Source organism: Oncorhynchus keta, chromosome 3 (assembly GCF_023373465.1).
Source record: "Oncorhynchus keta strain PuntledgeMale-10-30-2019 chromosome 3, Oket_V2, whole genome shotgun sequence".
Lineage (NCBI taxonomy): Eukaryota > Metazoa > Chordata > Actinopteri > Salmoniformes > Salmonidae > Oncorhynchus > Oncorhynchus keta.
In genome coordinates, this window is record NC_068423.1 from 27,950,538 (window position 1) to 27,971,951 (window position 21,414).

Sequence of the window (21,414 nt, forward strand, 5' to 3'; positions counted from 1 at the left end):
ACAACAGACGAGACAACAGACTAGACAACATATTACAGAACAGACTAGACAACAGTCTAGACAACAGACTAGACAACAGACTAGACAACAGACTAGACAACAGACGAGACAACAGACTAGACAACATATTACAGAACAGACTAGACAACAGTCTAGACAACAGACTAGACAACAGACTAGACAACAGACTAGACAACAGACTAGACAACAGACTAGACAACAGACTAGACAACAGACTAGACAACAGACTAGACAACAGACTAGACAACAGACGAGACAACAGACTAGACAACATATTACAGAACAGACTAGACAACAGTCTAGACAACAGACTACACTACAGACTAGACAATTTATGGACAACAAACTAGACAACAGACTAGATGACAGACTAGACAACAGACTGGGCAATAGACTAGACAACAGAGTAGACAACTGACTAGACAACACACTAGAAAACAGACTAGACAACAGACTAGATAGACAACAGACTAGACAACAGACTAGACAACAGACTAGACAACAGACTAGATAGATAACAGACTAGACAACAGACTAGACAACAGACTAGACAACAGACTAGACAACAGACTAGACAACAGACCAGACAACAGACTAGACAACAGACTAGACAACAGACTAGACAACAGACTATATAACAGACTAGACAACAGACTAGACAACAGACTAGACAACAGACTAGACAACTGACTAGACAACTGACTAAATGACAGACTAGACAACAGACTAGACAACAGACTAGACAACAGACTAGACAACAGACTAGAAAACATGTTGAAAACAACGGGAGAAATACACATTAGAGTAAACACAGACAATCTCATTTATCAATAATATAACTACGATTTATCAATAATATAACTACGATGTATCAATAGTATAGCTATGATTTATCAATAGTATAACTACGAGGGATAGAGAGGATCCAAACGGGAAGGAGGTTGGCACGCGAGGGAGGGGAGCACAGCACACTGTCTGACTCTAATCAACACACCTGTAGTTTGAGGGCGAAAGCAGTGGGGTTGGTCTCTGCCAGGTCAGTCTCCACAGCCTCCAGGTAGGCTAGGGGGTCAGGGCACTCAGACAGCCTGGCTAAGAAGGGTACGTCTGGGGATGGGCCAGGGGCTGGACCTTGGACCTCCATAGAGCCCTGGCTGGGTTTCTACAGAGGTTGGCAGCAGGAAGGAGGAGGAGGGCCAGGAGCGGGGCGAGGAGCGGAGCATGGAGGGGTCAGCATTGCGAAGCAAAGCATTGGGCATTGTCAGCAGGAGGTTGGGAGCTGGGTAGCTGAGACTGAGGTGTGTTGTTTGTAGCTGGCTGGTAGGTAGCTTCTGGTAGTTAGTTTATGGTAGCTACCTTCTATATGGTAGCTACCTTATGGTAGTTACTTTATGGTAGTTAGTTTATGGTAGTTAGTTTATGGTAGTTACTTTATGGTAGTTACTTTATGGTAGTTACTTTATGGTAGTTACTATATTGTAGTTACTTTATGGTAGTTACTTTATGGTAGTTACTTTATGGTAGTTACATTATTGTAGTTAGTTTATGGTAGTTACATTATTGTAGTTACTTTATGGTAGTTAGTATATTGTAGTTACTTTATGGTAGTTACCTTCTGGTAGTTACATTATTGTAGTTACTTTATGGTAGTTACATTATTGTAGTTACTTTATGATAGTTACCTTCTGGTAGTTACATTATTGTAGTTACTTTATGGTAGTTACCTTCTGGTAGTTACTTTATGGTAGCTAATTTATGACAGGGCTTTCAGATTAACTGATGAGGTTAATGTACCTATTGAGCATCAACTTCTGCGTCTACAACCTAGGCTATACCGTACAGTATTTAGGGTTGTCATTGTCGCCCTCTAGTGTCTACATGACCACATGACAATAACACAGACAGCCAGTGGTATGGGTTAAGAGAGGCCTCGGCATAGTGAACCCGGGAGAGAAAATTTGACGTAACATTGTATCCTGAGAGGAGCCTGATGCAAATAACTGTCACATGAAAGATGATGAGAAACATACTGTAAATGCAATGATACATTTTCTTCTGGATTTTGTTTTGCTTCCGTGCGGTAGATTGACAGCCAGGCAGTTCAGTGCTGTCCTACTCACCGCACCATGCTCAATGTCTGTGCTCTGTGTCCGGCTGAGTGACTGGCTCTCTCTCTTCCTGGTCTTCTCTTTCTCTCCAGTGGACCCCTCAAGACCGGGTCGAGACCCTTCAGGAGCAGGTCTGGAGCCCAGCACAGGAGTCTTCATCTGGGCTGTGATCTGGGCCTCTATCTCCTCAAAACTCCTACTTGGAGGGAGGGAGGGAGGGAGGGAGGGAGAGAGAGAGAGAGAGAGAGAGAGAGAGAGAGAGAGAGAGAGAGAGAGAGAGAGAGAGAGAGAGAGAGAGAGAGAGAAAGAGGGATAAGGAAAATTATAGAGAATATATCTAGGTATATGGGTGTGTGCTTATGGATAATGTATTTGTTATGTGGTAAATCGGCAAGTACAATAACAACTGAAAGCGGTAGTAAGGAACAGCAGGTAGACAAGTGGTTAGAGTGTAGGGACGGCAGGTAGCCTAGTGGTTAGAGTGTAGGGACGGTAGGTAGCCTAGTGGTTAGAGTGTAGGGGGGGCAGGTAGCCTAGTGGTTAGAGTGTAGGGACGGCAGATAGCCTAGTGGTTAGAGTGTAGGGACGGTAGGTAGCCTAGTGGTTAGAGTGTAGGGGGGGCAGGTAGCCTAGTGGTTAGAGTGTAGGGACGGCAGGTAGCCTAGTGGTTAGAGTGTAGGGACGGCAGGTAGCCTAGTGGTTAGAGTGTAGGGGCGGCAGGTAGCCTAGTGGTTAGATTGTAGGGACGACAGGTAGCCTAGTGGTCAGAGTGTAGGGACAGCAGGTAGCCTAGTGTTTAGAGTGTAGAGGCGGCAGGTAGCCTATTGGTTAGAGTGTAGGGACGGCAGGTAGCCTAGTGGTTAGAGTGTAGGAATTGTAGGTAGCCTAGTGGTCAGAGTGTAGGGGCGGCAGGTAGCCTAGTGGTTAGATTGTAGGGACGGCAGGTAGCCTACTGGTTAGAGTGTAGGGGCTGCAGGTAGCCTAGTGGTTAGAGTAAAGGGGCTGCAGGTAGCCTAGTGGTTAGAGTGTAGGGGCGGCAGGTAGCCTAGTGGCTAGAGTGTAGGGACGGCAGGTAGCCTAGTGGCTAGAGTGAAGGGACGGCAGGTAGCCTAGTGGTTAGAGTGTAGGGGCGGCTGGTAGCCTAGTGGTTAGAGTGTAGGGACGGCAGGTTGCCTAGTGGTTAGAGTGTAGGGACGGCAGGTAGCCTAGTGGCTAGAGTGTAGGGACGGCAGGTAGCCTAGTGGTTAGAGTGTAGCGACGGCTGGTAGCCTAGTGGTTAGAGTGTAGGGACGGCAGGTTGCCTAGTGGTTAGAGTGTAGGGACGGCAGGTTGCCTAGTGGTTAGAGTGTAGCGACGGCTGGTAACCTAGTGGTTAGAGTGTAGGGACGGCAGGTTGCCTAGTGGTTAGAGTGTAGCGACGGCTGGTAGCCTAGTGGTTAGAGTGTAGGGACGGCAGGTAGCCTAGTGGTTAGAGTGTAGGGACGGCAGGTTGCCTAGTGGTTAGAGTGTTGGGACAGCAGGTACCCTAGTGGGTAGAGTGTAGGGACGGCAGGTTGACTAGTGGTTAGAGTGTAGCGACGGCTGGTAGCCTAGTGGTTAGAGTGTAGGGACGGCAGGTTGCCTAGTGGTTAGAGTGTAGGTAGCCTAGTGGTTAGAGCGTTGGACTAGTAACCGAAAGGTTGCTGGATTGAATCCCTGAGCTGACAAGGTAAAAATGTGTTGTTCTTCCCCTGAACAAGGCAGTTAACCCATTGTTCCCCTGAACAAGGCAGTTAACCCATTGTTCCCCTGAACAAGGCAGTTAACCCACTGTTCCCCTGTGCAAGGCAGTTAACCCACTGTTCCCCTGAGCAAGGCAGTTAACCCACTGTTCCCCTGAACAAGGCAGTTAACCCATTGTTCCCCTGAACAAGGCAGTTAACCCATTGTTCCCCTGAACAAGGCAGTTAACCCACTGTTCCCCTGAACAAGGCAGTTAACCCATTGTTCCCCTGAACAAGGCAGTTAACCCATTGTTCCCCTGAACAAGGCAGTTAACCCATTGTTCCCCTGAGTAAGGCAGTTAACCCATTGTTCCCCTGAACAAGGCAGTTAACCCATAGTTCCCCTGAACAAGGCAGTTAACCCACTGTTCCCCTGAACAAGGCAGTTAACCCACTGTTCCCCTGAACAAGGCAGTTAACCCATTGTTCCCCTGAGTAAGGCAGTTAACCCATTGTTCCCCTGAGTAAGGCAGTTAACCCATTGTTCCCCTGAACAAGGCAGTTAACCCATTGTTCCCCTGAGTAAGGCAGTTAACCCATTGTTCCCCTGAACAAGGCAGTTAACCCATTGTTCCCCTGAGTAAGGCAGTTAACCCACTGTTCCCTGGGCGCTGTGGAAGTTGACAAAAGTCCCCCTACACCTCTTTGATTCAGAGAAAGGGACTGGAAACTCAATCTGTGTGCATGTGAGAGAGAGTGAATTGATTTAGTCCTATTTGTTATAATTATTACTGCTCACGTTGATAACTATATGTGACTAGACTAGAGGGTGTGTGTGTGTGTGTGTGTGTGTGTGTGTGTGTGTGTGTGTGTGTGTGTGTGTGTGTGTGTGTGTGTGTGTGTGTGTGTGTGTGTGTGTGTGTGTGTGTGTGTGTGTGTGTGTGTGTGTGTGTGTGTGTGTGTGTGTGTGTCTGCGCGTGCGCACGTGTCATTTATTGCCTTTCAAGATGAGAGAGGACAATAAAAACAAAATTAAATGAGGTGTGGCCTTATTTCTATTACAGCATATTGGATAACTGTCATTCATATTCCATTCACCCAGTTCAATGTAACATCGATAGGTTTAGGCTACTACATAATACTCTAATTTTCCCTTTACCCATCACGAGATTGTTACAACCTAGCCTATGAATGACAGCTTACAACGTAGGTGCACAAATCGAGAGACTTGTACACTCTTGCCTGCATCTAGCTAATCTGGGGTGTAATTATTACTGCAAACATTCTGTTTTGCAACTAAAACGAGATTCTTATTGGAACAAAAATCAGGTAGTTCCCTCCTCGTTTTGTTCCGTTTGCTTCTGTTTAATTAAGTGGCTAAGCCGGCGGAGGGGTTATACTAAGGAGGAGGAGTTATACTAAGGAGGAGGGGTTATACTAAGGAGGAGGAGTTATACTAAAGAGGAGGGGTTATACTAAGGAGGAGGGGTTATACCAAGGAGGAGGGGTTATACTAAGGAGGAGGGGTTATACTAAGGAGGAGGAGTTATACTAAAGAGGAGGGGTTATACTAAGGAGGAGGGGTTATACTAAAGAGGAGGGGTTATACTAAGGAGGAGGGGTTATACTAAGGAGGAGGAGTTATACTAAAGAGGAGGGGTTATACTAAGGAGGAGGGGTTATACTAAAGAGGAGGGGTTATACTAAGGAGGAGGGAATTTTAAGATCACTTGAAGTATCAACAAAAAAATACAAAATATAAATTTGTAGGACATTTTTGGGGGGGAACTATTAGGCCATAAAAAACACAGTTTCACTAAAAAAGTATTTAGTCAGCCACCAATTGTGCAAGTTCTCCCACTTAAAAAGATGAGAGAGGCCTGTCATTTTCATCATAGGTACACTTCAACTATGACAGACAACACAACAGCAGTCTGTGACCAGGTGGAAAAAAAACCTCTCCAAGCCAAACCTTCGTATCATAACCGCTAACTGCTCCACACAGCCTACATTGTTGTCACCATTTTAGCTAAGGTCATAGTCAACATAGTGACGAATGCATTAGTAAACCCGCTACAATCATGCAGTACAGTGTACAGCAAGCAGTTAAGCAGTTACACCGGCAGACCCCAGTGACAATAAATTTAAAAAACTTACCATGACTTGGAAGAGTTGCAGTGTTGGATAGCCTTAGCCAGCTAGCTAACATAAATAGCATTCCTCTCTGTTTGAGTCAGGTTGGTGAGTAGGCTAAATTAGCTACATTATTTTAGTCAGTTATTTGGTGACGTGAATATATTTAGTATAATTTTACATAACAAGGATAACTTTTTCACTATTTTTCTTTTTCTGAAATTCACTGAGTAGGACGTTCCTCCCCTTCCTCCTCTGAGGAGCCTCCACTGGTGTGTGTGTGTGTGTGTGTGTGTGTGTGTGTGTGTGTGTGTGTGTGTGTGTGTGTGTGTGTTGTATCCCAGTGTGTTGTATCCCAGTGTGTTGTACCCCAGTGTGTTGTACCCCAGTGTGTTGTATCCCAGTGTGTTGTATCCCAGTGTGTTGTATCCCAGTGTGTTGTACCCCAGTGTGTTGTACCCTGTGCAGGGAGAGTTGAGTTCTGATCCTTGGTTAGGCTTGGTCAGGCTGTCTGTCACAGAGTCCAGCTTCAGGTAGAGAGTCGAAGGTTTCTTCACAAACAGAGTCTATATATAGAGAGAGAGACAGAGAGACAGATAAACATACAGCAAGAGTTAAACCATGTCAGATGCACAAACACACACGTTTTCGTTGATGATCAGAAGAAACTAAAGTATGCAAGGATAGTCAGTCTCAAGAACAGTCAGTCTCAAGGATAGTCAGTCTCAAGGATAGTCAGTCTCAAGAACAGTCAGTCTCAAGGATAGTCAGTCTCAAGGATAGTCAGTCTCAAGAACAGTCAGTCTCAAGGATAGTCAGTCTCAAGGATAGTCAGTCTCAAGAACAGTCAGTCTCATAGTCAGTCTCAAGGATAGTCAGTCTCAAGGATAGTCAGTCTCAAGAACAGTCAGTCTCAAGGATAGTCAGTCTCAAGGATAGTCAGTCTCAAGAACAGTCAGTCTCAAGGATAGTCAGTCTCAAGAACAGTCAGTCTCAAGGATAGTCAGTCTCAAGGATAGTCAGTCTCAAGGATAGTCAGTCTCAAGGATAGTCCGTCTCAAGGATAGTCAGTCTCAAGAACAGTCAGTCTCAAGGATAGTCAGTCTCAAGAACAGTCAGTCTCAGTCAGTCTCAAGGATAGTCAGTCTCAAGGATAGTCAGTCTCAAGGATAGTCAGTCTCAAGGATAGTCAGTCTCAAGGATAGTCAGTCTCAAGGATAGTCAGTCTCAAGGATAGTCAGTCTCAAGAACAGTCAGTCTCAAGGATAGTCAGTCTCAAGGATAGTCAGTCTCAAGAATAGTCAGTCTCAAGGATAGTCAGTCTCAAGGATAGTCAGTCTCAAGAACAGTCAGTCTCAAGGATAGTCAGTCTCAAGGATAGTCAGTCTCAAGGATAGTCAGTCTCAAGGATAGTCAGTCTCAAGGATAGTCAGTCTCAAGGATAGTCAGTCTCAAGGATAGTCCGTCTCAGTACTCAGTCTCAAGAACAGTCAGTCTCAAGGATAGTCAGTCTCAAGAACAGTCAGTCTCAAGGATAGTCAGTCAGTAGTCAGTCTCAAGGATAGTCAGTCTCAAGGATAGTCCGTCTCAAGGATAGTCAGTCTCAAGAACAGTCAGTCTCAAGGATAGTCAGTCTCAAGAACAGTCAGTCTCAAGGATAGTCAGTCTCAAGGATAGTCAGTCTCAGGATCCGTCAAGGATAGTCAGTCTCAAGAACAGTCAGTCTCAGGATAGTCAGTCTCAATAGTCAGTCTCATAGTCAGTCTCAAGAACAGTCAGTCTCAAGGATAGTCAGTCTCTCAAGGATAGTCAGTCTCAAGGATAGTCAGTCTCAAGGATAGTCCGTCTCAAGGATAGTCAGTCTCAAGAACAGTCAGTCTCAAGGATAGTCAGTCTCAAGGATAGTCAGTCTCAAGGATAGTCAGTCTCAAGGATAGTCAGTCTCAAGAACAGTCAGTCTCAAGGATAGTCAGTCTCAAGGATAGTCAGTCTCAAGGATAGTCCGTCTCAAGGATAGTCAGTCTCAAGAACAGTCAGTCTCAAGGATAGTCAGTCTCAAGGATAGTCAGTCTCAAGAACAGTCAGTCTCAAGGATAGTCAGTCTCAAGGATAGTCAGTCTCAAGGATAGTCAGTCTCAAGAACAGTCAGTCTCAAGGATAGTCAGTCTCAAGGATAGTCGGTCTCAAGAACAGTCAGTGTCAAGGATAGTCAGTCTCAAGAACAGTCAGTCTCAAGTACAGTCAGTCTTAAGGATAGTCAGTCTCAAGGACAGTCAGTCTCAAGGATAGTCAGTCTCAAGGATAGTCAGTCTCAAGGATAGTCGTCTAAAGAACAATCAGTCTCAAGGATAGTCAGTCTCAAGAACAGTCAGTCTCAAGAACAGTCAGTCTCAAGGATAGTCAGTCTCAAGAACAGTCAGTCTCATGGATAGTCAGTCTCAAGAACAGTCAGTCTCATGGATAGCCAGTCTCAAGAACAGTCAGTCTCATGGATAGTCAGTCTCAAGAACAGTCAGTCTCATGGATAGTCAGTCTCAAGAACAGTCAGTCTCAGTCTCAAGAACAGTCAGGCTCAAGAACAGTCAGTCTCATGGATAGTCAGTCTCAAGAACAGTCAGTCTCAGTCTCAAGGACAGTCAGTCTCAAGAACAGTCAGTCTCATGGATAGTCAGTCTCAAGAACAGTCAGTCTCAGTCTCAAGGACAGTCAGTCTCAGTATCAAGGACAGTCAGTCTCAGTCTCAAGGACAGTCAGTCTCAAGAACAGTCAGTCTCAGTCGCAAGGACAGTCAGTCTCAAGAACAGCCAGTCTCAGTCTCAAGGACAGTCTCAGTCTCAAGGACAGGCAGTCTCAGTCTCTAGGACCGTCAGTCTCAAGGACAGTCAGTTTCACGAGAAAACATATAGACCTAATTAACCAGTATTAAATCTTCATAGATCAGGATTATAACATGATCTGGTTTCAGTTCTATCTTCTCACTCCTTCTTATCTGACTGACAGCACAGATTGTGGATATATACTCACCGGCGAAGGGGGGCCGATCTTCTCCATGTACTCAATCTCATAGTCTGGCACTGAGGGAGACAATAGAACAGACAGATTTAGAGACACAAGTACGAGAGAACGAAAGAGAGACAGAAAGAGAGAAGAGAGGAGAGAGAAGAGAGATGGTTAGAGAAAGAAAGAGAGAAGAGAGGAGGGAGAAGAGAGATGGTTAGAGACAGAATGACAGAAGAGAGGAGGGAGAAGAGAGATGGTTAGAGACAGAATGACAGAAGAGAGGAGGGAGAAGAGAGATGGTTAGAGACAGAATGACAGAAGAGAGGAGGGAGAAGAGAGATGGTTAGAGACAAAAAGGAGAGAAGAGAGGAGGGAGAAGAGAGAAAAATGAAAGAGGGGAGAGAACATCAGACACTCTAGACTGGACTGGACTGGTGGGACAGTCTGTCTGTCTATCTGTATAACAACATGACCCAGTTTAAACCCAGTCAGGCAGACACAGCCTCTGGGTAGTGTGGCTCTCCTCTACCCTTCTAGGGGTCAGAGTTTAGTAAAGGGCTGGATAGCTAGCTGCATGGGCTCGCTGCCAATTAGAAATCATTAACTGGGGGAGCACACGTATGGATGACATATCGTCCTGTACATGGAGACATTAACTCTTGAACTAATTGATGACTAATTGATTTATTTTTAAAACACACACACACACACACACTCACCTCGATTGTTCTCGTTGACGAAGGCTGTGAGGTCAGCTGGCTGCGGGAAGTCCTCCTGGGGGTCAGAGGTTAGCTCCGCCTCCATGGATGCCCATTTGTGATTGGCTGAGGAAGCAAGCTTCTCTTTGTGATTGGAGGAAGAGGCCAGCTTCTCCTCGTCTGTGGCGTGGTCGTCCTGTAGCGGGGGGATAGGAGGCTGGGCTTCATCTACTGGGGTGGGCTCCTGGAGCGGAGGAAGGAGGGGGTGAGGAATGAGGAAGTGAGGAGGTGAGGAGGTGAGGAAGTGAAGACATGAGGAGGTGAGGAGGGTGAGGAAGTGAGGAGGTGAGGAGGTGGGGAGGTTGAGGAGGTGAGGAGGTGAAGAAGTGAGGAGGGTGAGGAAGTGAGGAGGTGAGGAGGTGGGGAGGTTGAGGAGGTGAGGTGGTGAAGAAGTGAGGAGGGTGAGGAAGTGAGGAGGTGAGGAGGTGGGGAGGTTGAGGAGGTGAGGTGGTGAGGAGGTTGAGGAGGTGAGGAGGTGGGGAGGTTGAGGAAGTGAGGAGGTGGGGAGGTAAGGAAGTGAGGAGGTGAAGAAGTGAGGAGGGTGAGGAAGTGAGGAGGTGAGGAGGTAAGGAAGTGAGGATGTGAAGAAGTGAGGAGGGTGAGGAAGTGAGGAGGTGAGGAGGTGGGGAGGTTGAGGAGGTGAGGAGGTGAAGGAGGGAGGTGAGGAGGTGGGGAGGTTGAGGAGGTGAGGAGGTGAAGAAGTGAGGAGGGTGAGGAAGTGAGGAGGTGAGGAGGTGGGGAGGTTGAGGAGGTGAGGAGGTGAAGAAGTGAGGAGGGTGAGGAAGTGAGGAGGTGAGGAGGTGGGGAGGTTGAGGAGGTGAGGAGGTGAAGAAGTGAGGAGGGTGAGGAAGTGAGGAGGTGAGGAGGTGGGGAGGTTGAGGAGGTGGGGAGGTTGAGGAAGTGAGGAGGTGGGGAGGTAAGGAAGTGAGGAGGTGAAGAAGTGAGGAGGGTGAGGAAGTGAGGAGGTGAGGAAGTGAGGATGTGAAGACGTGAAGAGGTTGAGGAGATGAGGTGGTGAGGAGGTTGAGGAGGTGAGGAGGTGGGGAGGTTGAGGAAGTGAGGAGGTGGGGAGGTAAGGAAGTGAGGAGGTGAAGAAGTGAGGAGGGTGAGGAAGTGAGGAGGTGAGGAGGTGGGGAGGTTGAGGAGGTGAGGAGGTTGAGGAGGTGAGGAGGTGGGGAGGTTGAGGTGGTGAGGAGGTTGAGGAGGTGAGGAGGTGGGGAGGTTGAGGAAGTGAGGAGGTGGGGAGGTAAGGAAGTGAGGAGGTGAAGAAGTGAGGAGGGTGAGGAAGTGAGGAGGTGAGGAGGTAAGGAAGTGAGGATGTGAAGAAGTGAGGAGGGTGAGGAAGTGAGGAGGTGAGGAGGTGGGGAGGTTGAGGAGGTGAGGAGGTGAAGAAGTGAGGAGGGTGAGGAAGTGAGGAGGTGAGGAGGTGGGGAGGTTGAGGAGGTGAGGAGGTGAAGAAGTGAGGAGGGTGAGGAAGTGAGGAGGTGAGGAGGTGGGGAGGTTGAGGAGGTGAGGAGGTGAAGAAGTGAGGAGGGTGAGGAAGTGAGGAGGTGAGGAGGTGGGGAGGTTGAGGTGGTGAGGAGGTTGAGGAGGTGAGGAGGTGGGGAGGTTGAGGAAGTGAGGAGGTGGGGAGGTAAGGAAGTGAGGAGGTAAAGAAGTGAGGAGGGTGAGGAAGTGAGGAGGTGAGGAGGTGGAAGGAGGATGTGAAGAAGTGAGGAGGGTGAGGAAGTGAGGAGGTGAGGAGGTGGGGAGGTTGAGGAGGTGAAGAGGTGAAGAAGTGAAGAGGGTGAGGAGGTGAGGAGGTGAGGAGGTGGGGAGGTTGAGGAGGTGAGGAGGTAAAGAAGTGAGGAGGGTGAGGAAGTGAGGAGGTGAGGAGGTGGGGAGGTTGAGGAGGTGAAGAAGTGAGGAGGGTGAGGAAGTGAGGAGGTGAGGAGGTGGGGATGTTGAGGAGGTGAGGAGGTGAAGAAGTGAGGAGGGTGAGGAAGTGAGGAGGTGAGGAGGTGGGGAGGTTGAGGAGGTGGGGAGGTTGAGGAAGTGAGGAGGTGGGGAGGTAAGGAAGTGAGGAGGTGAAGAAGTGAGGAGGGTGAGGAAGTGAGGAGGTGAGGAGGTAAGGAAGTGAGGATGTGAAGACGTGAAGAGGTTGAGGAGATGAAGAGGTGAGGAGGTGAGGATTTGAGGATTTGAGGAGGTGTGGACGTGAGGATTTGAGGAGGTGAGGAGGTGTGGACGTGAGGATTTGAGGAGGTGTGGACGTGAGGATTTGAGGAGGTGTGGACGTGAGGGTTTGAGGAGGTGAGGAAGTGTAGTGGTGAGGAGAGGTGGAGGTGAGGAAGTGAGGATGTGAGGAGGTGAGGAGCTGTGTGTGTGTGTGCGTGCGTGCACACAGGAGTGTAAGAGAGAACTGACTCACTTGTGATGATGGATCAGACATGGCCGACCTCTTTGGGGACCTCTTGACTCTGAAAGTGTTCCTGGAACGGGAAGAAGAGAGAGACGGGACGATCAGGAGTCACTGAACACAACATGTCATCCCTGGCAGAGACTGAATCAACCAATCAAATCAATACTTAATCAACCAATCAAATCCATACTTATTCAACCAATCAAATCAATACTTAATCAACCAATCAAATCAATACTTAATCAACCAATCAAATCCATACTTATTCAACCAATCAAATCAATACTTAATCAACCAATCAAATCAATACTTAATCAACCAATCAAATCAATACTTAATCAACCAATCAAATCAATACTTAATCAACCAATCAAATCAATACTTAATCAACCAATCAAATCAATACTTAATCAACCAATCAAATCAATACTTAATCAACCAATCAAATCAATACTTAATCAACCAATCAAATCAATACTTAATCAACCAATCAAATCAATACTGAATCAACCAATCAAATCAATACTTAATCAACCAATCAAATCAATACTTAATCAACCAATCAAATCAATACTTATTCAACCAATCAAATCAATACTTAATCAACCAATCAAATCCATACTTAATCAACCAATCAAATCAATACTTAATCAACCAATCAAATCAATACTTAATCAACCAATCAAATCAATACTTAATCAACCAATCAAATCAATACTTATTCAACCAATCAAATCAATACTTAATCAACCAATCAAATCAATACTTAATCAACCAATCAAATCAATACTGAATCAACCAATCAAATCAATACTGAATCAACCAATCAAATCAATACTGAATCAACCAATCAAATCAATACTTAATCAACCAATCAAATCAATACTTAATCAACCAATCAAATCAATACTTAATCAACCAATCAAATCAATACTTAATCAACCAATCAAATCAATACTTAATCAACCAATCAAATCTATACTGAATCAACCAATCAAATCAATACTTAATCAACCAATCAAATCTATACTGAATCAACCAATCAAATCAATACTTAATCAACCAATCAAATCAATACTTAATCAACCAATCAAATCAATACTTAATCAACCAATCAAATCAATACTTAATCAATAGATACATAATATTATATATCTTATTACTAACAACTTAGGTACGTTTTTCAATTATTATTCTCTCCCTTATATTGTTTGTTTACGTTCAGATTCAGATACATGTCATTCACATTACCTGGGGAATTTAGAAAAAGACTTTCAGCAACATCATCTGTCTATAACAAGACTCTGCATCAAACCTTAAAAAGCTTAATACTCACATGTTGTTGGATTTAAATGACAATACATTTCTACAATGAGATGTAACATCACCACTTTACTTAAGGAACATTATGATGATGTAACATCACCACTTTACTTAAGGAACATTATGATGATGTAACATCACCACTTTACTTAAGGAACATTATGATGATGTAACATCACCAGTTTACGTAAGGAACATTATGATGATGTAACATCACCAGTTTACTTAAGGAACATTATGATGATGTAACATCACCAGTTTACGTAAGGAACATTATGATGATGTAACATCACCAGTTTACGTAAGGAACATTATGATGATGTAACATCACCAGTTTACTTAAGGAACATTATGATGATGTAACATCACCAGTTTACGTAAGGAACATTATGATGATGTAACATCACCAGTTTACGTAAGGAACATTATGATGATGTAACATCACCAGTTTACGTAAGGAACATTATGATGATGTAACATCACCAGTTTACGTAAGGAACATTATGATGATGTAACATCACCAGTTTACGTAAGGAACATTATGATGATGTAACATCACCAGTTTACTTAAGGAACATTATGATGATGTAACATCACCAGTTTACGTAAGGAACATTATGATGATGTAACATCACCAGTTTACGTAAGGAACATTATGATGATGTAACATCACCAGTTTACGTAAGGAACATTATGATGATGTAACATCACCACTTTACTTAAGGAACATTATGATGATGTAACATCACCACTTTACTTAAGGAACATTATGATGATGTAACATCACCACTTTACTTAAGGAACATTATGATGATGTAACATCACCACTTTACTTAAGGAACATTATGATGATGTAACATCACCACTTTACTTAAGGAACATTATGATGATGTAACATCACCAGTTTACTTAAGGAACATTATGATGATGTAACATCACCACTTTACTTAAGGAACATTATGATGATGTAACATCACCAGTTTACTTAAGGAACATTATGATGATGTAACATCACCACTTTACTTAAGGAACATTATGATGATGTAACATCACCACTTTACTTAAGGAACATTATGATGATGTAACATCACCACTTTACTTAAGGAACATTATGATGATGTAACATCACCACTTTACTTAAGGAACATTATGATGATGTAACTAGTTTAGTTAAGGAACATTATGATGATGTAACTAGTTCAGTTAAGGAACATTATGATGATGTAACTAGTTTACTTAAGGAACATTATGATGATGTAACTAGTTTAGTTAAGGAACATTATGATGATGTAACTAGTTCAGTTAAGGAACATTATGATGATGTAACTAGTTTAGTTAAGGAACATTATGATGATGTAACTAGTTCAGTTAAGGAACATTATGATGATGTAACTAGTTTAGTTAAGGAACATTATGATGATGTAACTAGTTTACTTAAGGAACATTATGATGATGTAACTAGTTTACTTAAGGAACATTATGATGATGTAACTAGTTTACTTAAGGAACATTATGATGATGTAACTAGTTTACTTAAGGAACATTATGATGATGTAACTAGTTCAGTTAAGGAACATTATGATGATGTAACTAGTTTAGTTAAGGAACATTATGATGATGTAACCAGTTTACGTAAGGAACATTATGATGATGTAACTAGTTTAGTTAAGGAACATTATGATGATGTAACTAGTTTACTTAAGGAACATTATGATGATGTAACTAGTTTACTTAAGGAACATTATGATGATGTAACTAGTTTAGTTAAGGAACATTATGATGATGTAACTAGTTTACTTAAGGAACATTATGATGATGTAACTAGTTTACTTAAGGAACATTATGATGATGTAACTAGTTTACTTAAGGAACATTATGATGATGTAACTAGTTTACTTAAGGAACATTATGATGATGTAACTAGTTTACTTAAGGAACATTATGATGATGTAACTAGTTTAGTTAAGGAACATTATGATGATGTAACTAGTTTAGTTAAGGAACATTATGATGATGTAACTAGTTTACTTAAGGAACATTATGATGATGTAACCAGTTTAGTTTAAGGAACATTATGATGATGTAACTAGTTTATGGAACATTATGATGATGTAACTAGTTCAGTTAAGGAACATTATGATGATGTAACTAGTTTAGTTAAGGAACATTATGATGATGTAACTAGTTCAGTTAAGGAACATTATGATGATGTAACTAGTTCAGTTAAGGAACATTATGATGATGTAACTAGTTTACTTAAGGAACATTATGATGATGTAACTAGTTTACTTAAGGAACATTATGATGATGTAACTAGTTTACTTAAGGAACATTATGATGATGTAACTAGTTTACTTAAGGAACATTATGATGATGTAACTAGTTCAGTTAAGGAACATTATGATGATGTAACTAGTTTACTTAAGGAACATTATGATGATGTAACCAGTTTACGTAAGGAACATTATGATGATGTAACTAGTTTAGTTAAGGAACATTATGATGATGTAACTAGTTTACTTAAGGAACATTATGATGATGTAACTAGTTTACTTAAGGAACATTATGATGATGTAACTAGTTTAGTTAAGGAACATTATGATGATGTAACTAGTTTACTTAAGGAACATTATGATGATGTAACTAGTTTACTTAAGGAACATTATGATGATGTAACTAGTTTACTTAAGGAACATTATGATGATGTAACTAGTTTACTTAAGGAACATTATGATGATGTAACTAGTTTACTTAAGGAACATTATGATGATGTAACTAGTTTAGTTAAGGAACATTATGATGATGTAACTAGTTCAGTTAAGGAACATTATGATGATGTAACTAGTTTAGTTAAGGAACATTATGATGATGTAACTAGTTTAGTTAAGGAACATTATGATGATGTAACTAGCTTACTTAAGGAACATTATGATGATGTAACTAGTTCAGTTAAGGGACATTATGATGATGTAACTAGTTTACTTAAGGAACATTATGATGATGTAACTAGTTTAGTTAAGGAACATTATGATGATGTAACTAGTTCAGTTAAGGGACATTATGATGATGTAACTAGTTTACTTAAGGAACATTATGATGATGTAACTAGTTTAGTTAAGGAACATTATGATGATGTAACTAGTTCAGTTAAGGAACATTATGATGATGTAACTAGTTTAGTTAAGGAACATTATGATGATGTAACTAGTTTACTTAAGGAACATTATGATGATGTAACTAGTTTAGTTAAGGAACATTATGATGATGTAACTAGTTTACTTAAGGAACATTATGATGATGTAACTAGTTTAGTTAAGGAACATTATGATGATGTAACTAGTTTACTTAAGGAACATTATGATGATGTAACTAGTTCAGTTAAGGAACATTATGATGATGTAACTAGTTCAGTTAAGGAACATTATGATGATGTAACTAGTTTAGTTAAGGAACATTATGATGATGTAACTAGTTTAGTTAAGGAACATTATGATGATGTAACTAGTTTAGTTAAGGAACATTATGATGATGTAACTAGTTCAGTTAAGGAACATTATGATGATGTAACTAGTTTAGTTAAGGAACATTATGATGATGTAACTAGTTTACTTAAGGAACATTATGATGATGTAACTAGTTTACTTAAGGAACATTATGATGATGTAACTAGTTTACTTAAGGAACATTATGATGATGTAACATCACCAGTTTACTTAAGGAACATTATGATGATGTAACTAGTTTACTTAAGGAACATTATGATGATGTAACTAGTTTACTTAAGGAACATTATGATGATGTAACTAGTTCAGTTAAGGAACATTATGATGATGTAACTAGTTTACTTAAGGAACATTATGATGATGTAACTAGTTCAGTTAAGGAACATTATGATGATGTAACTAGTTTAGTTAAGGAACATTATGATGATGTAACTAGTTTACTTAAGGAACATTATGATGATGTAACTAGTTTACTTAAGGAACATTATGATGATGTAACTAGTTTACTTAAGGAACATTATGATGATGTAACTAGTTTACTTAAGGAACATTATGATGATGTAACTAGTTCAGTTAAGGAACATTATGATGATGTAACTAGTTTACTTAAGGAACATTATGATGATGTAACCAGTTTACGTAAGGAACATTATGATGATGTAACTAGTTTAGTTAAGGAACATTATGATGATGTAACTAGTTTACTTAAGGAACATTATGATGATGTAACTAGTTTACTTAAGGAACATTATGATGATGTAACTAGTTCAGTTAAGGAACATTATGATGATGTAACTAGTTTACTTAAGGAACATTATGATGATGTAACTAGTTTACTTAAGGAACATTATGATGATGTAACTAGTTTACTTAAGGAACATTATGATGATGTAACTAGTTTACTTAAGGAACATTATGATGATGTAACTAGTTTACTTAAGGAACATTATGATGATGTAACTAGTTTAGTTAAGGAACATTATGATGATGTAACTAGTTCAGTTAAGGAACATTATGATGATGTAACTAGTTTACTTAAGGAACATTATGATGATGTAACCAGTTTACTTAAGGAACATTATGATGATGTAACTAGTTTACTTAAGGAACATTATGATGATGTAACTAGTTCAGTTAAGGAACATTATGATGATGTAACTAGTTTAGTTAAGGAACATTATGATGATGTAACTAGTTCAGTTAAGGAACATTATGATGATGTAACTAGTTTAGTTAAGGAACATTATGATGATGTAACTAGTTTACTTAAGGAACATTATGATGATGTAACTAGTTCAGTTAAGGAACATTATGATGATGTAACTAGTTTAGTTAAGGAACATTATGATGATGTAACCAGTTTACGTAAGGAACATTATGATGATGTAACTAGTTTAGTTAAGGAACATTATGATGATGTAACTAGTTTACTTAAGGAACATTATGATGATGTAACTAGTTTACTTAAGGAACATTATGATGATGTAACTAGTTTAGTTAAGGAACATTATGATGATGTAACTAGTTTACTTAAGGAACATTATGATGATGTAACTAGTTTACTTAAGGAACATTATGATGATGTAACTAGTTTACTTAAGGAACATTATGATGATGTAACTAGTTTACTTAAGGAACATTATGATGATGTAACTAGTTTACTTAAGGAACATTATGATGATGTAACTAGTTTAGTTAAGGAACATTATGATGATGTAACTAGTTCAGTTAAGGAACATTATGATGATGTAACTAGTTCAGTTAAGGAACATTATGATGATGTAACTAGTTTAGTTAAGGAACATTATGATGATGTAACTAGTTTACTTAAGGAACATTATGATGATGTAACTAGTTCAGTTAAGGAACATTATGATGATGTAACTAGTTTACTTAAGGAACATTATGATGATGTAACTAGTTTAGTTAAGGAACATTATGATGATGTAACTAGTTCAGTTAAGGAACATTATGATGATGTAACTAGTTTACTTAAGGAACATTATGATGATGTAACTAGTTTACTTAAGGAACATTATGATGATGTAACTAGTTCAGTTAAGGAACATTATGATGATGTAACTAGTTCAGTTAAGGAACATTATGATGATGTAACTAGTTTAGTTAAGGAACATTATGATGATGTAACTAGTTCAGTTAAGGAACATTATGATGATGTAACTAGTTCAGTTAAGGAACATTATGATGATGTAACTAGTTTAGTTAAGGAACATTATGATGATGTAACTAGCTTACTTAAGGAACATTATGATGATGTAACTAGTTCAGTTAAGGAACAGTATGATGATGTAACTAGTTCAGTTAAGGAACATTATGATGATGTAACTAGTTTAGTTAAGGAACATTATGATGATGTAACTAGTTTAGTTAAGGAACATTATGATGATGTAACTAGTTTAGTTAAGGAACATTATGATGATGTAACTAGTTTACTTAAGGAACATTATGATGATGTAACTAGTTTACTTAAGGAACATTATGATGATGTAACTAGTTTACTTAAGGAACATTATGATGATGTAACTAGTTTAGTTAAGGAACATTATGATGATGTAACTAGTTTAGTTAAGGAACATTATGCCGATGTAGCTAGTTTAGTTAAGGAACATTATGTTAACTAGAACTACAGTAATGGGATGTCTATCAGGAGTTAAGTATTTTACTGGCATGATTCACATTGATGGCATAGACTAGGGTGCAGATGAATGTTAATGCCTTGCAGGGTTTGGAGTGTGTTAGGGCTGAAATGGTATTGACCCCAAGCCTGATTCCTTGTTAGGTTAGTGAGTTAGGGCTGAAATGGTATTGACCCCAAGCCTGATTCCTTGTTAGGTTAGTGAGTTAGGGCTGAAATGGTATTGACCCCAAACCTGATTCCTTGTTAGGTTAGTGAGTTAGGGCTGAAATGGTATTGACCCCAAGCCTGATTCCTTGTTAGGTTAGTGAGTTAGGGCTGAAATGGTATTGACCCCAAACCTGATTCCTTGTTAGGTTAGTGAGTTAGGGCTGAAATGGTTTTGACCCCAAGCCTGATTCCTTGTTAGGTTAGTGAGTTGGGGGTGAAATGGTATTGACCCCTGATTCCTTGTTAAGTTAGTGAGTTAGGGCTGAAATGGTATTGATCCCAAGCCTGATGCTTTGTTAAGTTAGTGAGTTAGGGCTGAAATGGTATTGACCCCAAACCTGATTCCTTGTTAAGTTAGTGAGTTAGGGCTGAAATGGTATTGACCCCTGATTCCCTGTTAGGTTAGTGAGTTAGGGCTGAATTGGTATTGACCCCAAGCCTGATTCTTTGTTAAGTTAGTGAGTTAGGGCTGAAATGGTATTGACCCCTGATTCCTTGTTAAGTTAGTGAGTTAGGGCTGAAATGGTATTGACCCCAAACCTGATTCCTTGTTAAGTTAGTGAGTTAGGGCTGAAATGGTATTGACCCCAAACCTGATTCCTTGTTAAGTTAGTGAGTTAGGGCTGAAATGGTATTGACCCCTGATTCCCTGTTAAGTTAGTGAGTTAGGGCTGAAATGGTATTGACCCCAAACCTGATTCCTTGTTAAGTTAGTGAGTTAGGGCTGAAATGGTATTGACCCCTGATTCCCTGTTAGGTTAGTGAGTTAGGGCTTGTTAGGGTGGTAGCACTATGAGATGAAGGATGTAAACCCAGGTATCTGCATCTAACCTCCCAGACACACTGCATCCTTAGTCTAACCATGACGAACCTCTGTTGCCCTTCGATGTGGTCCTTCTGTAGCTCAGTTGGTAGAGCATGGCGCTTGTAACGCCAGGGTAGTGGGTTCGATCCCCGGGACCACCCATACGTAGAATGTATGCACACATGACTGTAAGTCGCTTTGGATAAAAGCGTCAGCTAAATGGCATATATTATTATATTATTATATTGATAGAGAAGTTTCTACGGTGTGAATGCTCTCTCTCACACTGAGAAGACGTGCAAATCACGTTAGTTACATTTATATGGCAGGATGTTCATGACAGATATTGATGGTAAAGCTTCTGTGATTGGTTGATTGACATGGTAGAGCTTCTCTGATTGGTTGTCTTTATGATACAGCTCTGTTAATAAGGAGTAAGATAGGGCTGCAAAATTCTAGAAAAGTTACCAAATTTCCCAGTTTTTCCAGAAATCCTGGTTGGAAATTCCCAGAAATAGCCTTTAGACCATACTGTATTAAGGGTGTCCTGCAGACCATACTGTATTAAGGGTGACCTGGAGCCCTGATGATACTAATGGTGTCCTGCAGACCATACTGTATTAATGGTGACCTGCAGACCATACTGTATTAATGGTGTCCTGCAGACCATACTGTATTAATGGTGACCTGCAGACCATACTGTATTAATGGTGTCCTGCAGACCATACTGCATTAATGGTATCCTGCAGACCATACTGTATTAATGGTGACCTGCAGCCCTGATGATATTAAT

At 40.9% G+C, this 21,414-nt stretch overlaps 1 protein-coding gene across 1 annotated transcript in view; it reads right to left on the bottom strand.

Annotated features, from left to right (window-relative positions):
- Positions 1–21,414, bottom strand: part of tacc2 (transforming, acidic coiled-coil containing protein 2) — a 58,289-nt gene that overhangs the window by 25,858 nt on the left and 11,017 nt on the right. Inside the window, exons 5-10 of the mRNA XM_052497048.1 lie at positions 12,134–12,194; positions 9,685–9,907; positions 8,990–9,039; positions 6,410–6,531; positions 2,142–2,325; positions 1,016–1,183 (exon numbers count right to left, since the gene is read on the bottom strand). Coding sequence (XP_052353008.1) covers positions 1,016–1,183; positions 2,142–2,325; positions 6,410–6,531; positions 8,990–9,039; positions 9,685–9,907; positions 12,134–12,194 — 808 coding nt within the window. The remainder of the gene's footprint in view (positions 1–1,015; positions 1,184–2,141; positions 2,326–6,409; positions 6,532–8,989; positions 9,040–9,684; positions 9,908–12,133; positions 12,195–21,414) is intronic.